The 14,218-nt window shown below is 35.5% G+C and overlaps 1 protein-coding gene across 2 annotated transcripts in view; it reads left to right on the forward strand.

Moving 5' to 3' along the window:
* Positions 1–14,218, forward strand: part of vps13b (vacuolar protein sorting 13 homolog B) — a 353,373-nt gene that overhangs the window by 147,688 nt on the left and 191,467 nt on the right. For both annotated transcript variants that reach the window (XM_066691052.1, XM_066691051.1), the window contains exons 20-21: positions 9,980–10,089; positions 12,609–12,753. In XM_066691052.1, the coding sequence (XP_066547149.1) occupies positions 9,980–10,089; positions 12,609–12,753 (255 nt within the window). The remainder of the gene's footprint in view (positions 1–9,979; positions 10,090–12,608; positions 12,754–14,218) is intronic.

Here is a 14,218-nt window from a genome sequence, read left to right on the forward strand (position 1 = left end):
AAGTATTGTTTGTTTGTTTGTCTTGAAAACTGATGAACAATTAAAGATTTGTTTTAAATATGTTAACTTTGAAAATAACAACTGACACCATGAGGTATTCATGCTTAGGTGTTTCGTAAAACTAGTACCTGCAAACAATGAATTGCCCTTCTTTAAGTGGATAGTTTTTCACTCAATGTGCTATCCATTACTGGTAAGTTGCCACATAGCAGCAGGAATAGATAACAGCTGATATTTCAATCTGTGAGTGTCCGTTATCCCTGCTACAGTTTAACCGTGGCAGTACAAGTTATTATGTTAAAGTAGGTTTGCTTTTCAGCACTGCAGGGCTAATATGAATTTATGGACCTGTTTTTAATACTGGCCTTATCAACATCTGGAGAAAGATAAAGATTCTTTCATCCTACCCTGAACACCAGCTTGCCAAATTGTTACTGATGACTTGCTCAGAGACTGCCATGTAGCAGTTAAGGTTAATAATGAACAATAAAGATGAAAAATTTAGGGGAGGGAACAAAAAAAAAAGCTATTTAAACAGCTGTAGTTATAGTATTTACACCCTTCATTTGAAACAATATTATTTGGTGATTCATTTGTTTTTCATTAAACCATACTTCTTAATCTCTACAATCTTTGCAGAGTTTCTTAAACAGCGGTTCAGCTGAGAGAAAATTGTACAGGTTCCAGTTGGTTAAGCTGCAGTTTGATTGCCAGATTACTTATTGAAACGCACACATTGACTGCCAGATTACTGATTGACACACACAAAACCTCATACATATCTATCTATCTGAAATATATATACATACATTTATATAACGTATCGATGAATCAGCATATGGAGATCAGCCACACTGATAAGGAAACGGGAGCGCACGTACCTATGTACTCCTAGTATGTTAACTGAAACAAATGGTTTTTGGCATCGATTTAGATGAATAAGTCTGCATCCCTTGTCGGCTTCAGAGTCAAATGCTATCTGCATCTAGGTTAAGAAGATTCTTTACAAGGCAATCTTACTGGCTTGTCAGGTATAAAAATGACAAACAGTCAAGCATGTCTAATTTTTATTGAATCATATCCCAGCATAGGGTTTCAGTCTTTGTGACAGTGAGTTATAGTGATTGCACTGACCAAGGATGTATAATTGATAAAGTGTCTCTGGAATGCACATAAGTGGGTCTTAAGACTAATACAACACCAGAGCATCTGCACCCCCACCTTACCCCCTTATGTCGCTTCTTAACCTACATTTAAAACGTATTCCTCTGCTTCCACACTGTGCAACTTACGCAGGATTTGTTTTCAGTCAAACATACCAGCACCCTCCCTGCACTCCTCTCTGTGACATTGCTTTCGTCTTAAGCTCTGAAGCATACTAAATCGACTCTTATTAAATTGCTATTGAGATATTACACTTGTGTCAACAGGTTGAGCTAATACCAGTTGTCTCAAAACACCTGTTGAACATATATGGGCTCTGAGACACCTTTCAGTCATGAGGTCATTGGAACTGTAATTAACCACATAGCACATGTTGGTGTAATGTTTTGTTTAGCTACTTGGCTTAAAAAATAACCAAACTTGTCAGAATTAATTTCCATGATAAATCTTTTTTTTCTTCCCTTCTATTTTTTTTTTTAAGTGTACAAAGTCACAGCTTTGAAATGCAAATACTAATCTGTTTTATTGAATGTTTTTTTCAGGGATGGTGTGTAATGAAAGGGGTCTGTAACCTTTGCAGTTTTTCCACCTGTATAGCTTCTGTTTCATTTACTGTCACCTTAATCCCCATTTATGCTGTGAAAACAGGTACAACAGGGTCATGTTCTTAATTATCTTAGACTTGAGTCCCTTCAGCCAAGGTTTCTTTCTGGGTTTCTTTGGTATGATGTCAACGCTATAAATGGCAAACTGTAAACCATGTTTATTTTAAAACATATTTAATCTTATCACAAATGATTAATTTGAACCTCTTAACATTAATAAGCCTTCTGTGCTTGCGATTAGTGTGTATTTGAATGTTTGCTGCAGATGGGAATTCATTCTTATTCACTGAAATCATATTTGGGGAGTTAGAAATACACTGTTATCACTGATTAAAAGTGTAACATTGCAATATGCCTTCACAATGCCAGGCATTTGAAAATGAAATCTCATACTTATTGGATTGGGATGTGGATGTTTCTTGCTTTTCCCTGAAACAGCACCATTTTGAATATATTTTATACTCTTCCTAACAACAAACAAACATTCCCACCACTCAGCAAATCAAAGCAGTAAACTGTCAGTTTTTTGTAAAATTTGAGAGAATAATAATACAAAGTTGTATTTATAACAATAAAACGTTGTATTATTTATAATAATAAAATGTTTTATTATGTATAATAATACAATTGGTATTATATATGTTTTTGAGTAGTAGTAATAGTAATATGTATACAGCATCCATCAGCATTCAACACCCATTCATAATATTGGCTATGTTAGCCTACTGATGGAATCAATTCTAAATTAAGTTGGGTTTTTAATCAGTTCTGCCAAGATAAGACACAGCAGTCACATGACCAAATGTCCAAATTACCAGGTGAAAAAGCAAAAACAAATACAATGTCATGGGTTCAATATCCAATGGATTAGGTATTATAACAGAAAGGAACACAATATGCTAAAATGCATAGCTTACTGCTTAATTTATAATTCTTGCTTATTAATAATTTATTTGTCACTTCACTGCTAAAGTGTTTCAAACCTAAAGAAAAAGTAAAGGTAGAAACAAATGTGTTGAGAACTATTTGATTAAAGAGCCCAGTGTCCTTTCACTCACACATACATTGTGAGAGTCTTTACCTAATCTTTATATTGGAGAAGTAGCCTGTTATTTCATGAATGTCTTGAGAGTATTTGGTATGGCTGTTTAAGTTGTTTCCATTAAATCCCTCTGATTTGCGCAAATCTCTAATCTGCTTTACCAAAGTGTGATGTCTCACAATTGTACACAAAAAAAAATGTACACAATTTTCCAACTTGTATTGACATAATGCGCACATGCAAAGTTAGTATGTGACAAAAAATAAGTGTGCAATAGGAGTGTGACAAACCTCTGTGAAGTTGGCACCCCATATAATTAAATAATCACCAAAACTATTCCATTCATTTGTGTTGTGTTTGTGCTGATTTGTGCCGCAAAAATGAACATTTGTGCTGGTTTGGTCTTTGAGATATTACGCATTCTTTTTTGGGCTGTGTGACGTCACTCTCCACCCCATCTCGCTCAAATCGCTCCAAACCAGTGTCATTCGTTTGTGCTCGATTTGTGCCGGTCTGTGCTGTTAAAATTATATAATAAAAGAAACTAATTAATTCCCTAACATAGAAATAACAAAATTATATCCCGGATCTGTGATATCAGTCGTGCATTTACCCCATCTTGTCCAATGCACTCATTTTCTGACTCGTTCGTTTGTGCTCTCGGTGCAGGTTTCTTACCATTGCTGTCATTTTTTTTTCTTTTAATATTGACAGTTTGATCATTGGCAGTAAATTCAAGCTTCAAATCCAAATCACATATGCCCTGTATTTGTGCTCGTGTAGCACTTGTTTGAATTCACCTCGTGTATATTGGTACTTAACATAATGTTGTTTGTGTTCTGGTCGCTGAACCAAGTATTACATCTCGTGTATTACCATCATGTTTTAGGAGTTTATTCAAAGTAAAAAGTAGACTAACTTAACCTCAGTGAATATATCGTTAAGGCCACTGTTTGCTCGATTAGTAAGTGTGTGACTTGATACAAGTGCAGCTTATGTTCAAAATGGTTATTGCATTATGCAACGACCACAATGGAATGATTGGGTAGGATAAACAGTTTCACAAGACATGGAGATAGCTGAAGCGTTTTAATCTTTGCATTTGAAAGTATACACAAGCATTGGGTGTTGTCTGTTCTTTGTTCCATCTTTAAATAGCAAATGCTGTAAGCTGCATTCTGCTTGATACCTTAATCTTCAATATTGATTACATGTTGAAATTTAAACATAACTAATTACCAAGTTATTTGACATTAATGATATTTTAGATGATACTGCGCCTCCGAGCCCATTGCTGCTCTGCTGCTCTCATGTAGAAGATCCAGAGAAATAAAAGAAGCACAAAAGGTTTAACAACAGCTCCCACCGCAAGGAACACAGGGGGCCCGAAATCCTTATTACCGTCCATCTCACTGTGCCCTTGGCGGAGTTGCGGCGTGAGAAACTAAATAAATTATAAAAGAGCGCTCAAAATAAAAATAGAAAATACAATAAAAGAGCGAGAGCGAGTGGTTTTAAAAATGCAAACAAATAAAAAAGAAAATAATAGTGAAGTAAATAAGTAGTCCAAACCGAAATAAAGTGCTCAAAACGAAATAATGAAAAACTATTCATAATAAATAAACAAAACGTGCAAGTCTCAAGGGTGACAGGTTCCCGGCCTGTAATTGCTTTACACGTCCGTCCGGGTCAAATTGATAACTATATGCGGATGATCGTTATATCCGATTTTTTTATGTTTAATTTATTTCTCATGCAGATTACCATTTAATTACCATTTATATATTTATTACATGAATATAAAGTAATGAAACTGACAGCTTCACTATTACCTGAATTTGATATACTTTCAAAATATGTCAGTAGTGCAAATAGGCTGACACAGCTTGCCGGTGGTTTCAGTGCATTTCAGACACAATAAATAAACTGTAGACTATCAATGCTAAATGCCAATTTGGTCATAACAATAACTAGCATACAAACAAAATTAGTCTACCTCTGTTTTGTGTGTCGGCTCTGTGCCGCCTGGAAAAGTCAATTCACAAACTTGTCAACTGGTTTGTCCAAAACCAAGTTCACTTTTTACTAACTTGCATGAGATTAGTCTAGCTATCAAACTGAGACTAATCTATGTTTAGACTTTTTTTAGTACAGTGGAGACCCCTTATATCGATCACGTTCGTTTTATTTTTCTCCATATGTTGAAATGTATGAAAAGACCCAAAATGAACACTATCAGCGGAGTACTTGATCACTATAAGCAAATTATTTAAACAGCATTGTATAGGAACGATTCTGTCCCAAGCTTTTTGATCCATATAAGTGGTTGATCGCTATAACCGTGATCGCTATAAGCGGTCTCCACTGTACAATATTTGAAACATAATAAAACACACACCTCACCTGTACTTGCTTCACTGTTTATGCAGCTTTCTCTGAGAACTGTAAGCAGAGATGAGCCAAATCTGAAGATGAAAAGCTTCAACTATCTCCATTTCTGGTGAAACTGTTTATCCTATCCAATCATTCCATTGTGGTCGTTGCATAATGCAATAACCATTTTGAACATAAGCTGCACTTGTATCAAGTCACACACTTACTAATCGAGCAAACAGTGGCCTTAACGATATATTCACTGAGGTTAAGTTAAGTACTTTTTACTTTGAATTAACTCCTAAAACATGATGGTAATACACGAGATGTAATACTTGGTTCAGCGACCAGAACACAAACAACATTATGTTAAGTACCAATATACACGAGGTGAATTCAAACAAGTGCTACACGAGCACAAATACAGGACATATGTGATTTGGATTTGAAGCTTGAAGTTACTGCTAATGATCAAACTGTCAATATTAAAAGAAAAAAAAAAGACAGCAACGGTAAGAAACCTGCACCGAGAGCACAAACGAACGAGTCAGAAAATGAGTGCATTGGACAAGATGGGGTAAATGCACGACTGATGTCACAGATCCGGGATATGATTTTGTTATTTCTATGTAAGGGAATTAGTTAGATTGTTTCTTTTATTATATAATTTTAATAGCACAAACCGACACAAATCTGTTTTCTGTTATATTTAAGAAACTATCATAGTTACAGCGTTTGTTTTGACGGCACAAACCGGCACAAATAGAGCACAAACGAATGGCACCGGTTTGGAGTGATTTGAGCGAGATGGGGTGGAGAGTGACGTCACACAGCCCAAAAAAGAATGCGTAATATCTCAAAGACCAAACCAGCACAAATGTTCATTTGTGCGGCACAAATCAGCACAAACACAGCACAAATGAATGGAATAGTTTTGGTGATTATTTAATTATATGGGGTGCCAACTTCACGGAGGTGTGTGACAACCAAGAATTTGAAACTCATACTACCGGTGAAATGTTTTAGAACAGTTTTCCATCTTGACATTTTGAGCTCTCTACGGGTCTGTGTTGCTTCTACCAAAATGTGGATGGTCTGTTTTGATCAGTAGACTCTCTGGTTCCAGAATATGTCATACTTGTAAATTATTCTGAAAGGCGGGGCGGTATGAAAACCAAATTTTTCACATCAGACAATGCTTCACATCATTAGAAAGCTGAGAGTATCCACTTTCATGGGATACCAGACACTTGGCAAACAACACAACAGTGAAGAGTACACATGGGATTAAAGAGAAGCACACGGATTTGGTTCCCCCTCTGGTAGCAGAGGGGTTTGTCAGTTTAAGGGATTACATTTTGTTAAAACAATTCCATTATTTATTTTTTATCTCCAATTGTTTATTTGCTCTATGCTTTAATTTCAGATTACACTGAGACATTAAACTGCATAAGTCTCAATAAAAACTGGAAAAACTGGTAGTGTACATGTAACCACTGCAAGAGAATGGGTCTGCATATGAGTTTCAATGCATTCAAAATGGAAGTTTCTTAACACCAATGCAAAAACTGTGCCATGTCCAAGTGAAGGGGCAACAAGACTGACAGCTTTGCTAATATCTAATATATCTACTTTGCTATGACAGTCATGTAGACTTGTGTGAAGATAGTAAGATTTCTCTATTAGTTTGCTTTGTGCTTGCAGCTGCTATGTAAAATAACCCATCAGTACCCGATGGTTGTCATTAGCGTTTCAGAGAATGAATAAACAAACATCTCTCAGATGTCGCTTGCAATTTTATTGAAAAATACTAGCAGTAGCCAGATTCCAACTTGATTTTGTTTGTCATCGTTTATTATTATCAGCTTCGAATGGAGTTGCCTTTCTCTCTTTGTCACTTACGAGTTCATTCAACTCAAGAATGTTTTGCACTGAGATATCCCTCTGTTCTTGGGATTCTGCCTTCAGTTTCAAGGGGCAGATGTGTGCCTTATCTCCGATATCTCCATACCATCTCTGTGATATTGCTTATCCAAGGTCAGATCATAACCCTGGGACACAAAACTTTAAGTAAGCAGTACTGCATCATCATATCTGTTTGACCTTTAGTCTCTTATTGAAGATGATATTATTAAGCTTTTAATTTCTGTTTTGGGATGTTATACATTTTCTCTGTGTGGAGAATGCAAACAAAACTATAGCTAATGTTTGTTTATATTTGTCATTATTGATACAATGAACTACACAAATCACAACATTGTGGAGAGTTATGAATTGGAATAAGGCAGTGGTTCTCAACCTTTATTTTCACTGGGCCGCACTACGGTCCAAGTGCAAGTCTCACGGGCCACACATAATTTGCATATGACGTAATCAATGCAAATTAACCGGATTTAATATTATGGTATTAGCGGTTAATAGTATGATATATAGACAATTACATTTAAACAGAGTATAATGCTACTCACCGTTAATGGGACACCTGATGTTGTTGGGAGCGGACCATTTTGGTGAAATTCGTCTCGAATGGAGTCACAGTGCTATGAAGCTGCGACTGTAACTCAAGTCTCTAAGACTTGATGTCCGAAATTGCAGAAAATGTGCGCTCGCTACTGTGTGTTGATCCAAATCGAACTTACTTTCGAACTTAATAATAAAAGGTTCTGTCCAAGGATGTTTCACCACATTTATAGTTCTAAAATAACTTGCATTTATCAAAACATAACTGTACACTAAACATTTTCAACATTGTGTAAACTTTGTTTTCAACATACAGTGCTTGTATTCACTGTAGCTTTGTATTTCAATACACTATTTACTATATATTTAGCCTGCATACCAGACAGCTCGGGACAGTCCACACAGGACATGTTTCTGCACTTTCCCTGCATGAGCTCGTCCCTCACACTTCATTTTGACAGCCACACTTTTACTCCACGAATATATAGCATCGCAATAAATGCTCCTCCGCTGATAATGTCCGTGAATCATTATTTTGGTGGATGTGCTGAACTATTGCTCTCACTTATTGATCAGTAGAGTAAAAACACTCGGTGCCATTTGCACCTGGCGTTTCACTTGCAATGTTTTCACAACACTTTTCACAAAACCCACGAATGATCTGTAATTGCCAGTATTACTGATGCCCCTGCATCAGTCATGTTCATATACACGGCATTTGTAAAACGAGCTCTCTTCAGTCTCCGTTTCCAATCCATGTTTATTTGTGGGTAATCACTGTATCCACTCAATCTGACTACAGTTGTAAGAAAACGCCTGTAATGCTGTACAATGCGTGTGTTTCTCAAGCACATGAAAGACTGTAGACAGGTAGAGATCACCAATTGAGCGCCAGACTTACTGTATTGTAAAGGGCAGGCAGGATAATGTGTTATATTTGATTTATTATGTATTTAAATGACCGGTCAAAATAACCCAATTTTGGCTATTCTAGGTAAATGTGTTTATAACTTATTTATGTTCGCGTTTATGCAGCTAAAACGCTGTAGGCATGTTTAATACATGTAGGGGGCCCCAGGTTGAGAACCACTGGAATAAGGGAATGTGCACAGTATAGTGTATGGTATTGTTGGGTTTCACTGGTGAAAGACTGCTGGATTCTATGCTGATATAGGAGAGCTGCAGGGTTTGAAATAGAAGATTTGGATAAAGCCCCTTAAACTTTGAAACTCGTCAAAGAAACTAAATGTTCTCTTATCATTAGATTTAAGCATTCCACACCACGCTAGAGGGTTTCATTTAATCCCCATGGCATGGTAGTCATTATTGATAGAATCCTAATGCATTACCTCAGGCCGATATTGTTGGTAAAGATTAATTTTTAAGAATAAACTAAACCCCTAGAAAGTCTTAAGTTTCATAGAGATTTATCAAAAGAAAATGTTATTTTTGGCCTTGTGTTGAAACACTTTGAACACAACTGAAACAAACTGTGCTGCACTGTGTAAGCTGAATGCGCTTGTTATCTGCTGCCAGTTAATTAAACAATGGTGTAAATGTTTTGTGATTGAATAAACTATACCAAAGTCATTTAGATCAGCTCAATGCATTCTGAGTTATTCTTTACCACTTATATTAAAATGTTACACATTGTTTAGTGTCTGACAGATGTAGCATTAATCCAAGTATATTGCTCATTAAATCACCGAAGCTGCACTTGAAATAGAAGCTATCAAATAGACATTAGTCCTGTTAATGAGGAGTGTACAGATATATTCCCAGTAAAACAATGATCTTTTTCTTTTTCCTCTCATTTACAATGCATTATATACTTGTTAGAGATAAACAGCTGTCCAGATGTCTGTGAAATAAACCAAGTATTGTTAATATATAAACATGTCTATTAAATACACTGGATAATATGAGAAGTAATTTGTGAGGAAATTATTGTAAATAATACAATTAAGGATAAAGTCATTTTTGAGTGCTCATTTGCTCATTGGTATCCTTTAGCAGGTTTATCATTCATGCTACACAATCCATGCTTTAGAGTGAAGGCAAAGCTATTGAAGACCTGACACAGCAAAGTTTATTTAATGATGATTTAATTTATCAGAAATAAAACTGAATATTCTAAAATCTGAAATTAATAAAACAAAGCCTGTTTCTGACAGAAATATGCATTTTATTTGATTATCTTGACTCTGAGGAAAGTCTGCTTCACAGTGCTGTGCATGTTTTGCCTAAAAAACTAAAATAATTTTGAAAGTATGTATTTTTAGCCAAATATCTAATCCCAAAGACATTTTATATCTGTATGGTTTCCACATTGTAGGTGCTGTGTTGCTGGCTAGTGTTCAAGGAATTGCAATCAATGTGGACCCCATCTTTTGCACTTGGCTGCTGCACCAGCCTCAGAAGGGAAGCAGTCGGCCATCACAGCAGGTATGGACATCAGCACTACCTCCCTCACTCGTCACCTCCTTCACTGCGGGGATACACTATTTCATTTCTTGTTTATCTTTCAAATGACTCCGTCCGCTTTTCCTGCCTGCATTTTCTCTAGCTTCAAACTATTTATTTGACAGAAGTCATGGTAGTGATTATAAACTTTAAAAGTATTGTGCTCATGAAAAAGGGATTTTGAGTTATTGGATATTATGCAGGTTTGTGCTGTTAAGTCCTTCCTGCACAAATGAATTGAGAAACTCTTCTGAGGAAAAAACAAACAAAAAAAAAAAACTGCTCTGTTCTGACAATTAAATACAAAATTGAGTCATCATAGCCATGCATAACAATCACAACATGTGCTTTGATTATAAACCCTCTGTAGCGTTTAAGATATTGTAATGTTGAATGTCTATTATAATTCTCTCTGGTTCTTTCTTTTACCTTTTCTAATGCCTTTACCCAATCTCCTTGTTTCTTTAGATTGATAGTGTTATAGCTGAGTAAAGCATTTGCAGCTAATTTTCAGCTTAAACAGTCCATCAGAAAAGTTAAGCTATTAGACCCTTACTTGGATCTTACACATTTTTCAGAGTGAAAGATAGTATGTTCCTTGTTTGAGTTTCAGATTTATTTCAAGGTTTTAAAAGGTTTAGATAACATTATGATATTTACTTCAAGGACAGTAGTCAAGGATTTGTCCTAGATTCTCAGAGGGCTTAAGCAAAAGTTTATTATCCATTTCAAAAGCAATTATAACTGTGCCATTTTATCTCAGTTACATCCATAAAACCACTTGTAATGGAGTGTATTCCCTTGTTGTTCCAAAGGCTTACAGACAGCTTGTGGAACTTGAACTAATGGAAATGAGAGGCATTTGAAACTTGTGGACAAGCCAGCTACAGGACAGTCAGCTGCTGACTTTTTTAAAACAGAAGTAGAAATAGTAGAAAGTATAGGAGGAATTTCTGGTAAGGGAGTTACCATGGCTACAAAGGAGGAAGACAATACAATAACTGTGTATTTGAGTAATGTTACCAATTTTATGTTTTGTGTACCTTCCAGTTTATTTGTCCTTTTCTAGTGGTTAACTGCTTCACAGCACACAGAACAAATTGCAAATGCACAGTCATGTAGTTAACTAATATATTGTAGGATATATTTTTTTCTTTCATATTCAGAGTTATAGCCTTTTCTTTTGAAAGATGTTACACGTACCTATATAAATGTGTGTGTGTATATGTATTGTATATACACACATTTTAGAGCTAAGCCTTCAATAAATAAAATTCCAAATTATTATTTTTATTTAGAATGTATATATTATTACTGTGCCTGTGCTATGCAGTTCATTATTCCACATTGCTACTGCATTACGACAGCTTTTGGAAAGCATTAGCTGGTTTTGAAACGTCTTCTGTGATGTGCCAGTTCTCTGTATTGAGGTTCAACATAAACATCTTACCTGTTACAGGCACTTTACTGTTTATGTTGGATCTCCAAGTGCCTCACTGTGTTCTCTGTTATTGTTTCAACAGCAGTTAGGTTAGCTGAATAATCCAAGTTTTAATAATTGGACTTGAATGAAATAAATAGACATAGAATCATTATCTTCGCAATGTATATGTATATTACATTTAGTCTTTTCACCTAAAATTAAGATCCATACTGTTTCAAAATTAATCAAAATTAATATATGCAGTTTTCTAGGTTGGCATGCAATATTTTTGATAATTTGTTTAATTTTACCAGTTTGACAGTGCCCAAACTTAATTATTTATCTGTTGTCTTTTTAAAAATGTTTAAAAAAAGTAGGAAATGTTGATTTAACTTGGGTACAGTTTTGAGTAAATACTGATTGCACAAGGGTCATCAGAATATACATTACTATATATTCATAATCACTAACCAGGTATCAAATAATACAAATAACATCAAATGTATATCATACTTCCGTGTTTGGATTTTCCAGTGCTTTTTGTTACAGTGTATCAGCATATTTTCAGATGAAGGTCTAATGACAATATTAAAGCTTTTAAAACTAGTATAACTTGCTTAAAAATATTACCAGGCAGCGGGATGGCAAACTTTGAAAGTTCTCTCCCAAGACTCTTCCTGAAAAGAAATGGATTGTTCAGTCATATACCTTTGTTAGAAAAACATACAGAAAAGCAAAATTATTAAACAAAATTGAATTTCTTTGACAGACAATTCAAAGACTGGAGCCATAGCTTTCTTGCTTTATATTCAAATTCAGAATTTTGATATTTTTCCGTCTTCAGATTATTGTTTTCTGTCAAGATGCATTGATAAAAATACTGTCTGGTATAAATTATTGGTAAAAAACATATATGATGTTTATGTAGATAGCAGTGATAGTACTGCACTTTTTGCTTTTATTTTCCCAATGTTTAAAAAAATAGAACATGATCTAAAACATATAGAGCAGCAGTTTAGAGAGCTCTGTTTACTTGTGGAGAACCGATGAGTGTGATTGGCATTTTGTGTTGCTGCAGCCGGCAGGAGCCGTCCCTCTTGTTCTGCCTGGGACCAAGAAGAAGGAGGATGACGTATCCATAGGAAGTACGCCTTTGGTGAAGCAGCCGTCAAACCAGGCCTCTGACTATGCCAGCAGTCCCATCAAAACCAAAACTGTAACAGGTAGGCACTCTTCGCTGAGCTCAGCTTGTGAATTCACCCTCACTGCCATCAGCTGTGTAAACATTACTTCAAATCCTGCCTCCTGAAACAAGTAGCATTTACATGACTGAGTGATTACATTTAATGTATTGTTCTTCAGTTTGAAATGTATTTATTTTGGGCTCTAAAAACAAAAATAAAAATCAGTAATGTCTGGTAATGAATTCTGTCTTGCCTTCCTGAACTGTGTGCTGGACTGAAGCAGGTGAGTGCAGTGCAGCTACATATGAGGGAGTGTGTTGCTATGTACAGAGGAGCTGTTTGTCTGTGTTCAGCCTGCCAGTTTTCCACCGACTGGAACACACACATCCCCTGAGCCTGGTGCAGGTGTGCACCCACACTTACAGAGGTGCTAGTAAATGTGGCCGTTTTCATGCATGTCTTCTGGATTTTCCATCCTCAGTCATATTTCAGTGGAAATCTTGACTTTTTGTTATGGATGGATTCTTGGCCTATAATGGATTTTACCCAATTCTATACAGTGCAATAATACAAATCATTCCTGTAACCAAACAGGTTGAGATACATGTGGTGGATTGCATGTTATATAGCAACTTTTTTAAGATCTGTTGCTGACAAAAAACAGGGATATTTTACTGAAAAACAAGAACATTTTTGTCAATTATTTTTGTAATAAAAACATGTAATTGACAGGAATAGACTTCCATTAGCAGCTAATGATTACATGTTCAAGATATATTCAATATATATATAGTGTGAATCTTTGGTCATCTTTTTTGTATGGAAACAAGCTGTTAATAGTTATTTGCTTCACTAAAAGTAAGTCAAGATTTACATTTCCATGTTTTCTAATAAAGATTCCTCAATCAAGAGACCCATTATCTGATTATTTACTTTTACTGTGAAAAGGTCAGACTTCATGTCCTGGTTTCCCCTCTTTGTTATCCATACTAATTGATTTTCCAAACTAAAACTTCTTTGCTTACTTATATTTATATATTCATTCATTAATGTACGTAAGTAAACAACTACGCTGGTTTTTATTGTATACAGATGGGGCCAAACAGGCTGCAGTATGTCAGCCTCACTTATGGAGAAGAGGCCTTTTGTTTTGCCAGTTGACCATCTGCACCCAACCAAAAATAAACCATGGTTTCAACATAACTGTACACTCTCTTAATCCCTAACAAGCTAGTATGATTTCCAAACAGTTTTGCAATCCAACATTCATGTGAAAAACATGCTATATATATAATAAATGCATCTTAAATGATCCTCCATTCACCAGGGGAAATAAGCAAAGGAAAATGGTTTGATGCATATTTATCTTATTGCTTGCAGTGTTTTGCAATTGAAAGCTCATTATGCAGTACACCATACATTCAAATGAAAACAATCAGCAAACGTAAGTCCAGGCTGAAATAAAAAACAACCACATATTTGACAGAAGCATTAATATAGTTGC

Source organism: Amia ocellicauda, chromosome 18, assembly GCF_036373705.1.
Source record: "Amia ocellicauda isolate fAmiCal2 chromosome 18, fAmiCal2.hap1, whole genome shotgun sequence".
Lineage (NCBI taxonomy): Eukaryota > Metazoa > Chordata > Actinopteri > Amiiformes > Amiidae > Amia > Amia ocellicauda.